We start from the raw sequence: 21,668 nt of genomic DNA on the forward strand, positions 1-21,668 counted from the left end.
TATTCTATATATGCATGTCATTAAAAGGCAATACATTTAGTCTTAAAAAAGTCAATGAATGAAATACATGTTATAGCTAGCTAAAATGATGCTTGAAGCAAAGTACCAGGAAGTTATCATATGAATTTGCTGAAAACTTTATTAAAAAAAAAATTGGTTACAAGTACAGCAGTTTACCCATACCTTCTTAAATAAAAATAAATTGAGGTAGAATAAATAAAGCTTTATCAGATTATGGCACTCTTAAACTTAATTGTATAATTTTTTGTTGAACTGCGAATAAAACTTCATTATTCACAAATATTTTGGCAAAAATTACACAAAAAACATTAGAAATCAATCCTTCAGTTGGTTCAAAATGACAATCTTTATAAAATATGTAAACTAGTCTTAATTACTATCTGAATCTGATACAACCATCACTCTATTTACAGTCCCTGATCTACAACTTCGTGTTCTTCTGTTCAACAAATCAAAAGGCACATCTACTGAATCATCCTGATCATTAACTGTAACAGCTGACTTAGAATTTTTATCATTTTCAAACATGTTAACATTAGATTTAGAAGTTTCTTCTCTGTTTAATTTCGATGATTTAACTCTACTTTTCCCTTTTTTCACTAATGATTTACCTTTGTCATTTTTTTTCACCTCTATTGTCTTATCTGGTTTTAATTTCTCAGACCTTTGCTTTTTTATTTCTTCTTTCTTATTTTTTTCGGTTTTGGATTTCATTTTATTCTTTTTATCAAAGGCATGAACTTCATCCTCCAAGAAACCTTTCATAGCTATAGGTTCCTTTGGTAAATCTAGAGAAAAGTCTTCAGTGGCATGACCTGCTTTACCCACTGTTATATTTGGTTTAGTCCTTCTAACTTTGCTGGTACCCTGATCAGCAGTTGAGCTACTCTGAGAACCAGTATCTAATGTACTATTGCTATTACATGCAGCAGTATTAACAGAGGTTGACTGAGACATTATATTTGTTTCAATAGCAGACTTTTTATTGTTTGTAGATGATGAATTACTTCCAACTGATTTCTTAGCTCTTTCCTTGGAATTATTTTTCACATTTCCGATATTTGTACCAATCATGATCTGACTACTGGATCCTAGTTTAGAATTAGACTGCTCTATACTTTCTCCAATCATACTTTCATAATCTAAACTAGCAATTAAATCATCACCACTTGATTCACTGCTGCTCTCTGACAAATTTACTTCATTTTTTATTGTCACTTTTGTCTTCTTTTGTCCTACTGAACTTTTACCTTTTCCCTTCCCTTTACCTCTGCCTCGACCTTTTCCAACCATGATTTGTCTTGCCATTGACTTAACTTGCTGCATACCTGGCATAACTGGAGAACTTACTGACTGTTTTGTTAGGCTAACAGAAGATTGGACTGGTTCATCAGTGACTTTGCCTTGCATTATATTAAGAGCCCTTTGCAGTCTTTTACTTTTAATGTTTTTTGGTTGGATAAAATGTTCTGGTTGAAAGAAAGTGTGTATTCTTGTCTGTGTCTATAAAAGAATACAGATTTATTTAAGAGTAGAATGAACATGAATGGTAGTTAAAAATATCTTGCAACTGAAATAATAGCATATCGTCGCTGGGCTTCTAAAATGTTGTAAATGACAAATTTTTCAAGAAAAAAATATCTCACAAACAGGCTTTGAAAATTTTGGCAAAATGCATGCTTCCAAAATGTCGTATGTAAACTTGAACATTTTTGTAAATAGCAGTGAAATAAAAACTTTTACATTTCTGGATTATCCAAGAACTTAATTTATTTTCACAGAAATAAAGAAATGTACAATTATTTTTTTCCCAAATCCATTCTACAACGATTTTCAAGTTTTCATACAACATTTTGGAAGCAAACTTTACAAACAACTGACATTGGCAATTTTGTAATATGTCTTATTTCCCACATTTTGATTGGTCTAACTGCATGCTATTTAGTAATACCAAAGATTTCCTCCCGCCCAGCCCATTGGTGTCAAAAAGTATTTTTAGCCAAAAAAGTCATATACGACATGTTAGAAGCCCAGCGACGATATAGAAAAACTCTTTCTTAAAATAAATACTAGTTTCACTGGAGAGAAAACCATGTTTTTACCAAAAGTGTTTAATCAATTTTAGCTTATCAAACATGACAACACATGTTACTTTGACATAGATAGTTGCTTTTTTCATTAAATTTACAGTTTTCACACACACTTAACATAATATATTTCATACTTGTCTCAAATTAAGCTGTTTCATCATTGGAACAAGATTTTCATCACATTTTTCCTGACTCCATCCAAATTTTTTCTTGGTAAATCTGTATTCAAACTATAAGGAACATAACATAGTAATACAAGGGACTACATTTTAACATTTACACACCACAATGACATAAAAGGTTGTTATACAAGTATTATAAAAGTCATATATACTGTAATCGGAATTTTTAGTTTAAACAAAATTTATTGAAAAATTATAACAATAAAGCAGTATAACTTTTACATAACAGTCAAATATGGGAAATGGAAACAAGTTCCAAAAAATCTTTTACTAATTTGTCTCCCACCGTTAAAGTATTTTAAGGATACAATCTAATAAGATCTAGTTCTGGTTGTCCCCAGGCAAACTTCTCCTCTGAATCATCTACCTCAGGCTTCATGTAGGCTGATACTACAAGTTCATTAGGAAAACCTTGGAATAGAAAAACAAGAGATTAACAGGTTTTGGGTATACAATTCTGCATATTTCTTATAGATTATGTATATGAAAGAATTCAATTGATTTAAAATAACTCACCACTTAATTCTATGTGATATTGTTTATATATTTTTACTATTCTGCATATTTCTTATAGATTATTTATATGAAAGAATTCAATTGATTTAAAATAACTCATCACTTAATTCTATGTGATATTGTTTATATATTTTTACTATTCTGCATATTTCTTATAGATTATGTATATGAAAGAATTCAATTGATTTAAAATAACTCACCACTTAATTCTATGTGATATTGTTTATATATTTTTACTATTCTGCATATTTCTTATAGATTATTTATATGAAAGAATTCAATTGATTTAAAATAACTCATCACTTAATTCTATGTGATATTGTTTATATATTTTTACTATTCTGCATATTTCTTATAGATTATTTATATGAAAGAATTCAATTGATTTAAAATAACTCATCACTTAATTCTATGTGATATTGTTTATATATTTTTACTATTCTGCATATTTCTCATAGATTATGTATATGAAAGAATTCAATTGATTTAAAATAACTCATCACTTAATTCTATGTGATATTGTTTATATATTTTTACTACAGTCTTTATTCTTGTCTGATTGTTAATACTATACATCCCAATCTTGTAAAGAATTATATGAAAATGTACAATTTTGACCCCCAAAAAAAATGTGATTATCTCTTTGCATTTGAAAGTTGTTTTATTTCAAATTTCCCAAACATCAACTAAAATATCCCAAAAAAATAAGTCAAATGACTAAAAGCAAATGTTGGTAGTACATCTTAAGATACACAGAAAACTAAAAACATCTTAATGGTCACCATACGTTCTTGTGAAGAGTAGTCTCATTACCAATCACACAACATCTTCTTTCACAGTCTTCTTTGAGCAAGATCATTATTTATCTGGTCTATATCCCTGTACATGTTTATCCATGATGTCCAATATAGTAACTTTCCTCCTATATTGGTGTATTTTTCATGGTGGTAAAGATATACAAGAAGTTCTTACATAAATTCAAGTGTATCTGAATGACAAGACAATTAGTTTAACATACAGCTGTCTTCCCACTAATATATATTATGATAAACACCTTCTGGAACCTCTAATTTTCTCAATTTTGTCTTGATTTTTGGTTCTAGTGGAGCTGTTATCTGTTTTTGAGCTTCATCCCACCATTTCCTATAATAAAGATCAGAAGATATTATAAGATAATACATGTGGTTCTCCTGTCAGGAGGTAAACAAAATCTGTTTTCATTATTTGCTCTAATCCTCATGTTCCCAATATCTGAAAATTATACTATCAACATTTTAGAATTTCGTATAACTGTTAATTGAATTCACTTTCATCGTAAAAAAAAAAAGGGGGAGAATAAAAACATATTCAAATGAAGATAAACGTCAGAACATAATTTCTATGTTATTGGCTTGCTGTTGAATTTAACTTTTCAAATAAAAGATTGAGCTTGTCGCCAATATCATTCACACACGACAGTATTTTTTTTTCTTCGGTTAGTATTATAAACATCAAGTAAACAGAAACATTAAAAAGTTTTACAAAATATGCAATTCAACTCACTTAAATTCCATTAATCCTTCTATGCTTTCTCCAGGGAATTCTGTTAGTACCTCCATAGCAGTGATTGGCCCTACACCCTGAATTCCTGGTGTGTAGTCACTACCACATAAAAGGGCCAGTTTTATGAAAACATCTCGTCCAATACCTTCAACAATAATCAGTGGTGGATTTTTCAAATCAGTACAAATTTATACACACTATGCAAAAGATTTACAAATTTATATTTGATATTTTTAACAGAGAAATGTAAAAAAACCTATATAAACATAAACATAAAACTAAACATTCTGTATCAAGTAAAAACGTAACAGCTTTTTTTTCTGTAACACTACAATTATTTAAATCTGTTTTTTTTTTTTTTTTTTTTTTTGAATTATGAAAATTTTAGGTACCGGTTAGTGCGGTTCCCTTGAATATTAAATCTAACATGTTTTACCTAACTGTGAGTGGATACTCAATTCAGAGAAGAATTCTACATGTTTGTCTTGTTGGAAGAAATTTTTGTAAACTCGTTTTCCACCAAACAACCAGACGTCACTGTCATCTGTTATTGAGCCTTGTGTCAGGTTGGAGATATCTAACTGGGCACATTGAGCTTCAGCCTCCATTGGACTTACAATATACGGTACACCAAACAAATCCAACAACTCCTGTATAAGGGGTTATAAATAGATGTATATACATAATATACTCCATTATCAATATTCTAAGCTAAACAAGAATATGTGTTCATAGGACACCATGTATACACTTTCATATGTTCATGTTCAAATAAAAATAAAGTTGAGAATTGAAATCGGGAATGTGTCAAAGAGACAACAACCTGACAATAGAACAGACAACAGCAGAAGGTCACCAACAGGTCTTTAATGCAGCGGGAAATTCCTGCACCCGGAGTCGTCCTTCAGCTTTCCCCTAAACAAATATATATACTAGTTCAGTGATAGTGAATGCCATACTAAACTCCAAATTGTACAAAAGAAACTAAAATTAAAAATAATACAAGACTACCAAAGGCCAGACTTGGGACAGGTGCAAAAATGTGGCAGGGTTAAACATGTTTATGAGATCTCAACCCTCCCCTATACCTCTAGCCAATGTAGAAAAGTAAACTCTTAACAATATGCACATTAAAATTCAAAGTCTTATTTATTATAAGAAATTAACCGATTCTTATTCCTTCAATTATAATCCTGAGTGCTAGTATTTAGGCATTAGAAGATCTGGCAAAAATACTAAAGTTGATTTGTGCATATGTCATCAAGAATTTGGAAGTTATGTTGTGTGAAGTTGTTATACTTATTAACTTACTTGTTATAAAAGTATATATAAAACATTAACAAGAAATACTTGCTCTGTGCATATAGTAAAAAGCAAAATAGCAACTGATTTCAACATAGACAGGCTGAGAAATAATGAATGGAAAGTATTTGATTGATGAACTGATGCACGAACAAACATATAAATGGACAGACATTGCAGTATACTATCCACTCAGTGAGTGAAGATATAACAATATACATCAGTCAAATTTTCTCTAGAAAACTTAAATTTAGAGAAAAATTTATATCATTTAAATTTGTGTAATGACATTTCTTTTCATATCAAATAGTTCTGAGATTTCCTTCAGTTTATAATTTCGAAGTATATAACATTTCTAAAATTTCTACATGAATAATACTGTAAATTCAGAAATTGTTGCATGCTTTTATTATTGTGATTTTTCAAAAATGGACAAGAATGCAAGTTTAATTATTGCAATTTAAGAAAAATCTACATACAGATCTATGGTTTAGTTATCAAAATGCAAGTTCTTATTATTGCGATACTCACAGAGTCGCATTATTCGTATTTATAAAAATCTGGCTATAATTTCTGAATTTACAGTAGTTGATTGTTGTTTCATAAATTTCAGAAATAACTGTTTACCTGGGCTTCTGTGTACATTTGATCTGTGATTGACACAGCCAGTCTTTCTTGTTTTCCCCTTTCCTGCTGAAGATCTCGACTTTCAGCCTCTAAATTCTCTTGATAATCTCTCATATCATTCTACAGTCAAATGAAGTAGGCCAGTAGATAATTGATAATTGAAACAAACATTATTAAGACTAAAAGTAAATTGTCTAGAACAAGAAAGAGATACATTTGTTCACTACAACCATTTCTCATTTTTTATCTCCCTTTGTTCAAAATAAGTATAAAACCATAACTGTTTATTAAACCCTAATAAAATCATTTAAAACAAAAATCAATGTTAAAATCAATATACTAGTAAATACAAAACTGTAAAAATTTTCACTCACACTTGCACATTACACTGTTGATGGAGTCTGACATGTTGTATTTGCCAAACAATTTCCAACAAATTCAAAATATTGGAGTACTATTAGTATCATGACAAGATTATAGAGGACTTTTTACTCCTTTGAAGGTTATACACGACTCATATTAATGTTAATTTAAAATTCAAACCTCTGTGAAATTTTTGAATTGTTGTACTAATTTTCCATGTATTTTTTCCTCTTCTGCCTCATCGATACTGTAATTTGATATAATTTCTTTTGAATTCTCATCTTCTGACATCACTGACTGTAAGTCTTCATTTACTTCTTGTGCATCAGGGGAGGAGTCAACCTCTTTCTGGTCTTGTTGATAGACTGGTTCTTCATCTGAGACAATGTCTAGGTCTTCTTCCACTATCTGTGCTGGTTGAAATATATCTGCAGGAAATAGGTCATCTGGTTGGGCTTTATCTATGTCAAGGACTACTTCAATAAACCCTTCATCTGAAAATAAACCAATTGTATTATCATTTTCATGTGAATGATACTAAGATGTTGTGAATTCAAGCGATGTGTAAAGATTATCAATACCATGTAAAACAAGTTTATTTTACTGGGTATATTAGAAGGGATGAATATTTTCCTATATTGTTAGTGAAAAGTGCTGAATATAATGTGTATAATGCAGGAAAAGAATCTATTTTCTCACGATTTCCGCAATAATAAAAACATTAATAAGGTCCTAAAATGGCCCCTTTTTTTAGCGTAAATTTCAAATTCGGATTTATTGGCATATAACAATAAATTTTAGCTAATACAGTGACTAGATAGAAAATAAGCTATTTTTTTTGAAAATTTAAGTTCCTGCATTTTATTATGACGTCACAAGTTTTACTCCTATTGATTTTCCACGAAAATATTAATGAAAATGGGTAAATTTTCATAGATTATTGGATATGAAACATAGAGCGCATACGTCGACAACAAAGATATTTGTCGACGTCTGCGCTCCATTTTTCCTGGTCCTTAATTTGGTTGAAATCCAGTGATTTTGTCAAATTTCACCAAAATCTCTTATCTTGACTTTTTTGGGATATAAAAATCAACGTGTTAGAATTAAATTTGACAAAAATAGTTCTATTTAACTTTCTCACATGTCTTTAAGTCAACTTAAAACATTTTTTGTCTTGTAACATTGAACTTTATAATAGGGGCCCAAATGGCCCTTACTGAACTTACTCCTTTCAGAATAAGTTTTCATACCTTCAGAATCACTTTCACTGTTATTCTCTGATGGAGGTTTATTTGACTCTGTATTGTCCTCTGGGGGAGTGTCTTGATTCAATTTTCTTTTCTTGACTTCCTGTTCCTCCTCAAGAGATAACTGTTTCTTTAATAAACATTTCCTGTTTTCTGAAATAACTTGTTTCATTTCAAACTCTTTCTTTTCATTATCAATTTCCATATTATCTTCCTCAGTGATATCCATATCAGAACTAAGAACAGTCATTTTTTGACGAAGTTCATCTAAAATACTTTGTCGGGTTGATATCAAATCTTTTTCAGTCTTTTCTGGTGAGACAAATGACATATTTGCCGTCTTTTCTGATGAGACAAATGATATATTTCCCGTCTTTTCTGGTGAAACAAATGATATATTTCCTGCTTTTTCTGGTGAAACAAATGACATATTTCCTGCTTTTTCTGTTGAGACAATTGACATATTATCAGTCTTCACTACAGTTTCATCTGATGAATTATTTGACTTATTGTTTTCTGATAAACTGCTATCTTTTATTTTTGACTGTACAATTTCTTGATCGCTGACAATGGCAGGGGTTTCACAAATAGAATTTTCTACATTCACATTTTTTAGTACACCTTCACTCTTTGCTGTTACTTCGACATCATCAATAACTTTGACACTTTCATCAACCAAGTTAACCGTCTGGCCTCCTCCTATGTGAAGGTGATTTTTATGGTCATTCCTTTCAACAGAATTTGTATCATATAAAGGCATAGAATCTTCGTCTGAACTTTTATCCTTTAAAACATTCATACGTTGGTGAAGCTCTTTTAAAATATCCTGTCTTTCAGTATTTACATCTGTTGGACAATTTATTTTGCTAGGACTATCTTTCTTAACAGCAGTTTTATTACCTTGAATTACTTCATCTGCTTTATGATTATTACATATCTTATTTAAATCATGCTGTCTTTCTTCAATTTCAATGATTTCATCAATTTTATCTGAAATATTCAGTTTATTTTCTTCCAATTTATCTTTAATTTTCTCATCAGAGTTTTCTTCTTTCTTCTTTTCTTCCAATTCAAGTCTTATTCTTTCCATTTCTTCTTTCTGTTCCTTACTTCCAAGTCCCTTGATCAATATAGAGTGTGCAGTGTCGTCTGACATTATTTTTCTGGTTTCTATAGCATCACTGTAAAAATCGTCTCCAAGGAAACGAGTTAAGTCCCCTGATCGGTTGTCATTCATTTCCTTTGTAACATCAGCCAATCGAGAGGACAGCTTATTTTGTTTCATCAACTTTGCCATTTGAAAATTGGAAAAGTCATTAGATTCCTGAATGTATACAATAGTAATAGTAAACATCTGAATATGATGTGCATTTTCATATACACTTTATGTATTTTGTATGATGACCTATTGTTGTTAACTTCTTTGTCATTTTGTCTCTAGGGAGAGTTGTCTCATTGGCAATTATAACATATCTTCTTATTTCTATATTTATTTCATATTATGAATTAGTATGAGTCAAAAATTAGGTTTGTTCAGAAATGTTGAAACATGTATGGTCATCTTTATCCTTTTTTGAATATATTCTCATCAATCATATCACATCTTTTCAACTTTACCATGTACCAACTAGATATCATTGAGATGGGAGCCATCTCTGTGGGCCCCGCTGTGAGTAATGTGCATTAAAAAATTGTATCTTTACCATAGGACATGGGTTTGTCAACTGAAATCAAAGTTTTTGACCTTGACCTTTGACCTATGAAGTTGTAAATAAATTATGACACACCCTTTGGTGTTGGTTTATAAACATGTCAAGTATAAACTTTGAAATGATAAAAGTTCTCAAGATATAGAGCGGACACGATCTTTACCATAGGACATGGGGTTGTCAACTGAAACCAAAGTTTTTGACCTTGACCTTTGACCTAGGAAGTTGCACATAAATTATGACACACCCTTTGGTGTTGGTTTATATACATGTCAAGTATAAACTTTGAAATGATAACGGTTCTCAAGATAAAGAGCGGACACAATCTTTACCATAGGACATGGGGTTGTCAACTGAAACCAAAGTTTTTGACCTTGAACTTTGCCCTAGGCAGTCGTTCATAAATTATGACACACCCTCTGGTGTTGGTTCATATACATGTCAAGTATAAACTTTGAAATCATAACGGTTCTCAAGATATAGAGCGGACACGATCTTCACCACAGGACACAGGGTTGTCAACTGAAACCAAAGTTTTTTTACCTTGACCTTTGACCTAGGAAGTTGTACATACATCATGACACGCCCTCTGGTGGTGGTTAATAAACATGTAAAGTATAAAGTATGAAATCATAATGGTTCTCTAGATATGGAGCGGACACAAAGTGTTACGGACGGACGGACGGACGGATGTACGGACGGATGGACGGATGGATGGACGGACGGACAGACTGATCACTTTAGGGGATAATATTAGCAGATAGACATCTTGGTGGTTGTCATTTGTTGATGTGGTTCATTAGTGTTTCTTGTTTCTCATTTTTATAGATTGGAATGTTGGTTTTCCTGTTTGAATGATTTTACCTTAATCATTTTGGGGTGCTTTATAGCTTGCTGTTTGGTGTGAGCCAGGGCTCCATGTTAAAGGCTTTACTTTAACCTATAATGGTTTACTTTTACAAATTGTGACTTGGATGGAGAGTTGTCTCATTGACACTCATGCCACATCTTTGTATATGCTATTGGTGATATCAGCACATTTTAATTGTTTGATTGCATTGTTTAAACAGTTTTGCCTCAGTCATTTGCAAGCATCACTGATTATTTCAGTTTCTTTGATATTTTTATATGATCCTGTCCAAATACAGTTCACTGGAAAATTATTTTGGACTTTTGAATGTTTTTCTAACTTTGTGATTATCTGTTACAGTAACACTATCATATTGTATATACTCAGGCAGTGGTTCTGATTGGATACATTGGTAAAATTTGTTGTAATTACTTAGACAGTGTTTTGTATTGGGAAACCAATCTATATTTACTGTGCATTCATGCAAAATGTAGATTTTACCTGAAAAACAAAACTATCTTTAAGATGTATACACCTTGTACCTGAGGTAATTCTAGTATCTGATTCCATGTATGTCTTTTCTTCTTTTCTTTTAACAACGTGAGGACTTCATGTTTCATTTCTGATGGCAGACTGTTAAACACATCTGATTCTATGTCAATTTGATCTAAATCAACCTCATCCTGCAAAAACATTTAATGCAATATATCATATTTACAAAAGTTCATCCAATCCATGGTTTTTTCTATCTATTTTTTTGGTGACAAATAATAAAATAATACTACATCAAGAATGAACTTTGAAATCGTAACGGTTCTCAAGTTAAAGAGCGGACTTGATATGTACAATAAGACATAGGGTTGTAAACTGAAACTAAAGTTTTTGACCTAAGAAGTTAAACAAACATTATGACACACCCTCTGATGTTGGTTAACATACATGTAGAAGTTAAACAAACATTATGACACACCCTCTGATGTTGGTTAACATACATGTCTAATACAAAGCATGAAATGGTTCACTACATAAAGATAGGACACAATTTGTTATGTACGGATGGACAGACTGATCACTATAGCGCAAATTTGTAATTTGATGAACATCTACATTTGAAATAATGATTTCACAGCAACAAATTACCCCCAAAATTATCACATTTGTGCTTGTTTTTTTAATTCACAGATAAACATGTACCAGTAACAATCTTTCTTGAGCTGAAAATTCTGCTCTCCTGCTTTCTTCAGAGATACTGCAACGAAAAAATGAAAAAATTTAGTTTAAAAAGGCATACCATTTAACACAGTGGTCTCGCTAGCCCAAAATAGAAGGGCGCCGCGCCCTGGGTGCCCTCAGCCGCGCCCTGGGTGCCCTCAGCCGCGCCCTGGGTGCCTTCATCCGTGCCCTTCTGCCCTGACGTCTTTTTCCAAAATTATCTTGTGCCGTTTTGGTAAAATTTTGTTTCATCGATTTCTGATCTCCAAGTTAATTACATATATGACACCTGTGTGATTGCCCCCAGGTTAATCATGTCATTACACTCAATTACTATGATAAAGACTTCAAAGGTGTTAATAACTAGGTAATTTAATTAGGACAATGTATCTTTTTGTCATACTTTTGATGAATGTGTCAGCGAGTGTGTTTAGCTTGGGTCGGCATTTTCGATCTCCAAGTCACAATGGAAGAGCGTATATAAGTGAAGACTTTCATGACTTTAGAATTGAATTTAAGTCATCAAAATAAAACTATACAGAAATGCCTTCCATCTCAACTTGTTAGCGACAAGCACAGTTTTTAATTAACCCAAAGTGGTGGAAATTGATTTTGGAGTTACTTCCCCTGTTTTAGCTTATTACAAATTTGTGCTCTTAAAATATTATCTAGTATCAAAAAAAGGAATAAATTACCAATTGAATATATAATAACATAATAATGTTACCTTAAAGATATTAACTGTCTTTGAACATATTAAAAAATATATATTGCAATGTCTACTTGATAATTATACTTTTAGCAATCCATGTTCTAAACATTGTTAAATTAGTAATGCTCTCCTTTTAAATCATATGATGCATTAAAAGCTATAATTCCTACATAGAAAAAAAACCCACATATTAATGGGTAGAGTGAAGTTAAACTGGAAAAACATATGTTGATGAAGATGTACTATATCATTCATAACTACACAAACATTGAAATAAAGACTATAGTTGAAAAGCATCTTTATTTAAAAAAAACAACATATACAGTAAAAACAAAAAAAAGAGATTCGTTAACTCGTGATACACACAGAAACGTAGACAAAAAATTAGCAGTGCCTTTTCTTATCATAAAAAGTGCCCTGTCCTCCACTGGCACCCTGCCCCTTTTGATTTCTAGCTAGAGAACTGCAACAGCTAGTTGAGTTTTTCCCTAAATCTGGGCAATAATTGCAATATATAGGGGAATACTGTTGAATGTTCAATGTTATTTAAATCAGTAATTAAAATTATTTGTTTATGCACAAGAATGAGATTATTACCTTTTAAATTCCTCTGGAAGGGGAGGTAACTCAAACATATCTGGTTTCCCTTGATTTGAGGTAGAGGGTTTTGGTCCAGATGAACTGTGTTTACTGCTGTCATCTTTTTTCAACACTGCATTGATTGCATGGCTTTTCATTAAATTTTGCACAAGATTTTTTGTTGCTTTATCACTTTCTAGTTCTGCAAATTCTTTCTTTTCTCTTCTACCAGCCTATATATAACAAAAACATGTGAATTTATGCTGTTTTCACGCATATTATTTAAGATCATGGTTTCTTTCCACTATCGTGATAACATCTCAGTTACATGCAGTATTCATCTTGTTTTAGCAATGTAGATGTTTCTCATTCAGCATGATGCAAAATTACCAACTTACTTTATTAAAGATTCTTTGTTACTAACAATGGGATATCAAAGAATTATTTTTTTCCTCTCTTTTGAAATCATAGACTTGTGTTTATACAGTTATCATGTAACAAACTAAACTATCGCTCATTCTTCTTCAAAATTAAACCCTTTACAATTTCCCAAAAAATAAATTCATCGCTCTCTTTTTTTTAACTTGCCATTGTTTGTTTCTTGAGTACAGGAACACCTCCATCAAACACAAAGACAGGTTTAATTCTATAGTACAGGAGTTTACACAGTCTGTTAAACAGGACCTGAAGATGAGCGTTTGGTAGAGGATTGCCATCTCTATCCCTCATACCCTTCACTGCCTGGTGTAACCATATACTAACATCTAAGAGTATTGTTAAGGAAATGTATAGAAAATATACATGTAACTAACTTACCATTAATTTTAAAGAAGCAAATCATATTACCTGATCTATTCTACATGTATAGAAGTATGGTGGTATTAGTACTTTCAGATGTAAAGCGTGCCAGACAGTTTTGTTTTCTAGTATTTTTTATCACGTCCTTGTAGGCTTTATTATGTAATATAAGATATAAATGTTAGTTTGAGCTGTTTGCAAGTTTTCTTTATAATTTTAATATATTTTTTCAATCTATTCTAAGAACATCCACATTGTTTTGACCATACAAACCAACAACATACTGATATTAGTAAAGGATACCCACTGCAAGTATTTTACCCTCTAGTGATTGTAATGATACTGGACGACCTGTTGGGTTTAGTAACTGCCATAAACCTTGGACTCCCATCTTTGTTTACACATTTACTGTTAAATAAAATTTTGAAGTTAAAAAATAAGTTATGTAATTATTTATCTTAATGTAAATTCATCATCATTGATTAGCTTTAGTTTATATCTAAATCAGGTATGAATGGTATTTGTTATAGTTTGGTATTCAGTGGTTTCAGTACAGAGGAGTTGGATGCTTTTCTTACTGTCAATAAAGTTGTGCGCTTTTTAATGACATTGTGTGTTATATTATTCCACTGATAAGGTACTCATGGTACTGAAGTGCTCAAAAGGCTGGTTAATCAAAGCTACCTGTTTGTGTGTTTTTTCAAAAGTCAGGATTTAACATCACCCTTACAGCACCACCTGACTAAGGTGTTACAGGTGCAGGGTTTCAAATATATAACAACAAAACACTATTGTTTTATCAAGTTTTACACAAACTAAACTATATTTTTTTTTGAAAATCTCTTTTTTTCTCTCTGATTCTCGCTCTTTCTCTCTTATTTCACAATCTCTTCATATAGAAATATCTATAGAATAGTTTTACATGTGCTATGCATATTTTACATGTTGTTTGCTCTGTTCCATAAATAGGCCAAACAATATATATTGATACAAATTTGCAGTCTGCACAGTTAGCCACTAGTCCGATGCCCCAGACTAGTAAAATTTCATTCGGACTAGTAAGTTTTTGCAAAACTTTGTTTGGCCAAATAAGAAAAAAGTCAGAATATTGGTCTATGGACTAGTGGTTGAAAAAGTTTTTGGTGCAGACTGAATTTGGTTGTTAGATTACCATTCAGGATAAATAATTAGCATAGGGCCCAAAGTTTTTCAAGTTCAAAAACTTTGATGTATTTTCTTGCTGTATAACTCTAAGTTATAAAAGTTTTTCAGTCTATTTTTTAATTCAATTAATTGTGTGTTTATTCATGTATGGATTCATGTCAGATGTTATAATAGTATATTGGAGTTTTCTTATATTTTGTTGCTAGCATCATATGTATGGTCATATCTGATTGGCTAAATGCTAGCTTATCTGAACCTTAAGCGATTTTGACACAAATTCAGGGTTCTTACTAAGGTGAGTGCACGAGTCCTGAACTCATGATAAACTGTCTAGATTCATCATTTTCAAAACTGGTGAGTCCATAGAGCCATCAAGATTGAACTAGTTTGTATAAACTGAACACACATATTATCATTTAATAGTGTTTTGACATCAGAAATATACATGAAAATTCATGAGAATATTTGTATCTTGTTAGTTCACACATACATGTACCAAGTATTGGTTTAGTTAAAAAGGATTTAGACTTCCCTACTCACCACTACTACTTGTCACCTACATGTACAATATTGTAACAATTATTCGTACACATGTATCTAGTAATTTTTTTATTTTTTTAACATATAGATATTGTTGTAATGGTAAAGTACTTTAATCATTATTAAATGCAATTATTAACGTCTCCAATGAGAGATGTTATTAAGAATTGGACGATGGACAGTCAGTGCGCTGAATGCTTCTTACTACCTGATTGGAAGATATTACAAGATGTGAAAAATCAAAGTTCATTGATTGGTTAGGACAATCCAAACCTAGTAAATGTCTTTCAATCCCATAGAGTGTCGGATTTGTCCTCTCTATTTTAGCAATTAGATTTTTCCTGGTCATTAATCATGCATATTCATGATATTTGAACACAGGTAACTTTTATCTAATATGAGGCAGGCATGACCTGTAAATGGGGACGAAGTCTGTATGAATTATTTTTTTGTAACTTAAATATTTGTTAAAAAAAAAAATGGAAATACATTGTACCGTAACTTTTCCGATTTTGGTTCTGTTGTTAAGGATTTTAGTTATGATGTTATTTAAGTTATGACGTCATATGCAATGTAAACAAAGAAACTCTATAATCAGGTAACGTTTTTTCATATCAAGGAATTATTAAAAATGAAATTGGTATTGCGTTCCTTCCTATTTTATACTAGATTGATAAACATATATTTTACATTAGTACTTAAAGTTTCATACAAACGAGACCGGAAAAAGGAAGTACATTGTAAATTTCTGCGCAGATGCAGGAACTCAAAACATGACATCCAAAAAATTTAACGATTTTGAGTTATTAGTATAATGAAAATTTCAGGAAAATTTTCCCAGATTTTTTTTAAAATTTTTTTATTGATTTTTCTACTGTTATTGGGGACTTCGTCCCCATACAATAGCCAAATCTTCTGGAGTTTTGTAAACACACACAAAGTTAAACCATGGCTAATAAATCTATGGTTAATTGATATACTACATTTGTACATCATAATGTATGACCTCACGTGTATGGTAAAAGGACAAGGTTCTTGACCTTTTAATTGATCAAAATTGACCATATTTGAAATAAAAGTACCTGATTGGTTGTTTAATTCCTATTAGGATGTCACCTTGGGGCATGCTTAATTGACATGCTAAGAATATTCCAAATTTGAATACAACTTGACCAATTCTCGATAATGTTATAAAAATTTCAGAATAAAAATAAAATAAGAAGTATGATGTCTATTTGATAAAATGAACATTTTTCTGATAATTGGCATTTAAATTTTACTGAAATGGTAATATATTCACAGAAATTCAGAGATTCTGAATTTGATTATTCCTCACACTGCACACAAACATTGCAGTACCACGGCTCATCAGTAAGTAAGTAAGTAAGTAAGTAAGTAAGTAAGTAAGTAAGTAAGTAAGTAAGTAAGTAAGTAAAGTTTTATTGGTTTAAAATCCAAAATTAAGTAAGTAAGTAAGTAAGTAAGTAAGTAAAGTTTTATTGGTTTAAAATCCAAAATTACAGGATTGATACCAAGACAATACAAATTTGTTATACACAAACATACATACATATATATATCATACCAAATCCATAAACATTATATGAGGAGGTGGTACCACAAAGTTATTTAGTACTTAATAAAGCATTTCTAGAAATGTACATGTCGCTTATAAATTTAACAATAATTCTAATTATATCAGTCTCAACACACTAATACAAGAATTTAAATCTTTCATCAGTGACATACATGTATGAAACACACAAACCGGAATATACATGAAGGGACAAGCAAGTTTACCAAAAATATATTGTTTACATAAAAATGGCGGTGATCAAGTGAAAATATGAAGGGGCTCTAGGGGGACAAAACATGATGATACAAACACCCTGGATTGAGTATAACTGTAGGAATCACATCATTTAAATTGTAAATGAATTTATAATCGATTCATGTTATTTCAAACTACTAAATATTAAATCAAAGTGTTTTTTTAAAACGGATTCCAAGAGCGATCTTTTCAACTTCAATTCACCACTGTCGATTCATCATCTGCTATTAATTTCCAGTTAAGTTGATAAGATCATGCGAAATGTACATTTCATGTAAAGCTCCTTTTAAGGTACATGTATAAATACAAAAAATATTTTAACTCAAAAGTGTTTTATTTTTATTAAAAAAATCATTTCTGTAGTGTGTTATCGAGCTCTGGTCGTTATCAAACACTGGTCAGGGGTGTCTAATTCCTGTCTCATATTAGCTTCATTAATTTTAAAGGTACATGTGTAGGTGTGTCAACGTGTATTTGTTCTGTCTAACAGAAGTTCCACTGAAACTTTGTTATAAACAATGTCATAATACCTATTCCTGTTGGAACAAATATTCTATACTAATTATTCCGTTAGGAACATATACTGTGATATTTATTCCAATGGAAATAACATTCCAGAATATTTTTTTCCTTTTGGAACTTATATTATGAAGGAACTTATCTTCTGTGACAGGTACCAAAAAAATATATTTTTGTCTTAATTTCATGGCCTGATTTAAATAACATCAAAAAATTAATGCCAATTTTAACCCTTCGTGAACCTTCTCCTTTAATTTGTTGATTGAGGTATCCGGTCGTTCCGGCCCCAAACCGATCCGGCCCCAAGTCAATCCGGCCCAAAGTCGATCCGGCCCAAGTCGATCCGGCCCACGTCGATCCGGCCCCGCCCCAAGTCGATCCGGCCCCATAATAAAATAAGAAATAACTATATTGATCTTGGAGGAATTTGTGACACAGTATAAATGGAATTTGCAAAAAGTGTCCGATGATGGATGACAACAGGTAAGTGAAGTATTGGAGTACCAGTTAAAGAACTATTTTAAATCGATACGAAAATGATTGTTATTGTGTCGTTGGTTGTATAGCAGCTTCAACATATTTTAAAATATGAAGTTATTTTCCATGATAACTTTAACTTTAACTCATGGCGATTTCATTTTCTTTTTGTTCATACACAGAATATCTAAATAAATATTTACAGTCCACTGGAACCTATTAAATTTAACTCATCATAATGACTTGATTAATCAAATCATTAGTCTATAATTGGTTTGTTTATTCAACAGTTGTCTGATGATTGTGAACTAAGGTAATGCCACTTGTAATCACTTAATTCAATCAAATCTTGATTAATTGATCTTCTGGTTTCGGTTGGTGTATATAATAATTATAAATTGTATTTTTTTCAGGTAACATCACAGGCTTCTATTTACTTGCTTGTTTTTTTATAATATCAACAAGGTCTTTATAGATTGATATTTTGTTTGGTGTATATAATAATAACCTATAATGGTTTACTTTTATAAACTGTTATTTGGATGGAGAGTTTTCTCATTGGCAATCACACCAAATCTTCCTATATCGATATATTTTTCATAAATTTGACAGTATTTTGAATAGTTGTGTGTAGAAAAAACACAAGTTATATGAGTATCCATTATTCTTTATCGCAAGAAGATAACAAAACAATGACACTGAATGCACGTTTTCACACTCTAAAATATAATATCAGCACTACTACTTATTTCAATACAGTCACATCCTGAAAACTTATGAAACATTTTTTAGCTTAGTAGGGTGTACTCGACTTATAACATTAAGTATAAGGATGTTTAAATGTTGCTAAAATAAGAGGAAGGTTTAAAAGAGGGACGAAAGATACCAAAGGGACAGTCAAACTCATAAATCTAAAACAAACTGACAACGCCATGGCTAAAAATGAAAAAAGACAAACAGAAAAACAATAGCACACACGACACAACATAGAAAACTAAAGAATAAACAACACGAATGTATACTAGTATATAAGTTTCAGAAATGTCCTCCGTTATACTTAAAATTGTACAAACACACAGATTTAGTTGTTATATAAAAATGCATGTACTTACACACCTTCGAGGCCGTACTGTAGCCTACAATTGATCGCAGTTCCTTCACTTTGTTTAAGATGTAGAGCTGTCTCTTTGACACTCAATTGTACACCACTTTGTTAAGCGGGGGGTTATAGTGATAAAGAAGTCCGTCTTTCCGTTCGTCCGTTGGACCGGTACAATATGTTTCGCCGGTTTTGTAAGCACATCTCCTCATAAACCACTTTATATACATTGTGGTTTCCGGCCATTTTTAAATGGAGAGGGGGTCCAATCCAGGAGAAAAGGGGATTTCAAATATATGTTCCCATACAAATGCATTGATAGTTAAAAAAGGGTTTCAAACTGCCAGATCCCCTTTTTTTGAATCCGTCACTGATATAACTATTAATTAATCTTATTCAGATTCCTTATCATAAATGATAATGACTGTATTGTGCTCCGTCTATTTCGAATTTTAGTAAAAATCTTTTATGGGGCTACTTTATATAAGATACGGACTTGGACATTGCATTATATGGGGGCACCATATCAGGTATTTCCAACACCTCCTAAACCAATCATTAAAGTTTTCTGAAATTGCTCCATTTTTACTCGATTAATGCATTATGGACCTTCTATTTCAAAATTATATCACATGAATTAACCCCCTACGCAAAGCTGTCTTTATCCATTTTTTGTTATTTTAAAAGAGACAAGCTTGATTTATATTATCATCAATTGGTCAACGGAGGACGGTGTAAATAATCTTTAAAAATGTAATAGCTATAAACAGATAACTGTAACGATACACTATAAGTCCACAAGCGAATCATGTATTACTTTTTAGGCATTCGATTTTAAATAAGACTGTTGGAACAAAAATACAATTATTTTGCCATCTAAAAAATTCATCAGAAATATATTTGTATTGTCTGATAAAAAGTAATTACACGTTATAGTTCCCTGGATAGTTCATAATATCACATATACACGTATATACCTTCAATTTCTGTTGTTTTTTCTTCAAAATCACGACTGGTCATACAGTCAAAAAATCTGAAATCGCTTCTAGAATACAGTCAGTTCTAGACTGATCGTACAGTAATTTATTTTGGGATCCTCAAGGAAAACATATTTTTTATGGGAAATACTAATATTCTGCTTAAATACGAAAAGAATATTGAAACAGTATATGTTTAACTGTAAACTGATGCAAATATTTGCAATACAAGATTATTTGCTTTGTACTACGAGAGCAAATTGTCCATCGATTTCACTTTTTTTCTACCAAGTTGATGTGATGCACACGTATATTTTGTATTCTAATGCATGTTTTTGTTACAGTAACTCATATTTATGATGCTATATATACCTTGAAGATTTTCAAAGCACGTTGTAGATATAGGAGTAAACAAATGATGAGAAAAGTTACCGTAGGCAAAACCGTCCTGTTAGCCAGTTGGAAATCATCGCTTCGAAAATCGCGACTTCCGGATAGCGTACAGAATAGTATCTACACTGTGGAATTGTTTTAATGTAATTATACCCAATAATCTTGAAAACTTGTAATAAAAGCATAATCAACCTAGTTGTTTTATACTCATCTGAAGAAAATATTTTTATTTTTTTTTTTACCGTACACCTTTAACATTATAATCAAAATCATAAACATTTATGAATTACTTTAATATATATCTTTATTTTTATTCCTTATAAATATATTTTTTTATTGGGGCCGGATCGACTTTACATTTGGGCCGGATCGACGTGGGGCCGGATCGACGTGGGACGGATCGACTTGGGCCAGATCGACGTGGGGCCGGATCGACGCGAAAGCGTTGATTGATATGCAAGGCTATAATTTAATATTAATCTACAAAGCCAGAACATTTTCCATTTTCATCTATGAGACGGCTAGCCTTTTTCTAAAAGCTATTACTTGCTATTGATAAATACTCAAGTTTTTTTTATGTCAAAGCGTAATTTAAGTGTTTTGTTTTGATGAAAAAGTGTAAATTAATCTAAATTTATGTTAACAAAATTTCCTTGCGCTTACAGGAGAAATGTCCCTTGATACTGATGGTATTTAACCCGCCACCTTTCGTATCCAAAGAAGAATCTGAAATTTCAAGACTTGAAAGATCTACAGAAAAATCTATCAAAACATTTTGTACTATTGCAAATTTTTTTGTTGATTGAGGGATTTTCCAATTTTTCGCCAATTCAGTAAATCAATGTATTGAATAATCGTAGAAACGAGGTGTAAAAGGATATGAGCTAAAACGCTTAACTAACTGAGACTGTGTCC

General features: G+C 31.4%; 1 protein-coding gene across 1 annotated transcript; it reads right to left on the reverse strand.

Moving 5' to 3' along the window:
- Positions 1-248: 248 nt before the first annotated feature.
- On the reverse strand, positions 249-21,601 carry LOC143067287 (DNA excision repair protein ERCC-5-like). Its single transcript, XM_076240423.1, has 15 exons — positions 21,417-21,601; positions 14,057-14,161; positions 13,544-13,719; positions 12,974-13,188; positions 11,647-11,701; positions 10,995-11,135; positions 7,897-9,217; positions 6,824-7,137; positions 6,281-6,400; positions 4,788-5,001; positions 4,352-4,496; positions 3,864-3,952; positions 2,602-2,704; positions 2,246-2,330; positions 249-1,524 (listed from the first exon to the last, which is right to left on the reverse strand). The coding sequence occupies exons 2-15, from the start codon at positions 14,142-14,144 to the stop codon at positions 391-393; spliced, it is 4,200 nt and encodes a 1,399-aa protein (XP_076096538.1). The 5' UTR covers positions 14,145-14,161; positions 21,417-21,601; the 3' UTR covers positions 249-390.
- Positions 21,602-21,668: the final 67 nt, after the last annotated feature.

Source organism: Mytilus galloprovincialis, chromosome 3 (genome assembly GCF_965363235.1).
Source record: "Mytilus galloprovincialis chromosome 3, xbMytGall1.hap1.1, whole genome shotgun sequence".
Lineage (NCBI taxonomy): Eukaryota > Metazoa > Mollusca > Bivalvia > Mytilida > Mytilidae > Mytilus > Mytilus galloprovincialis.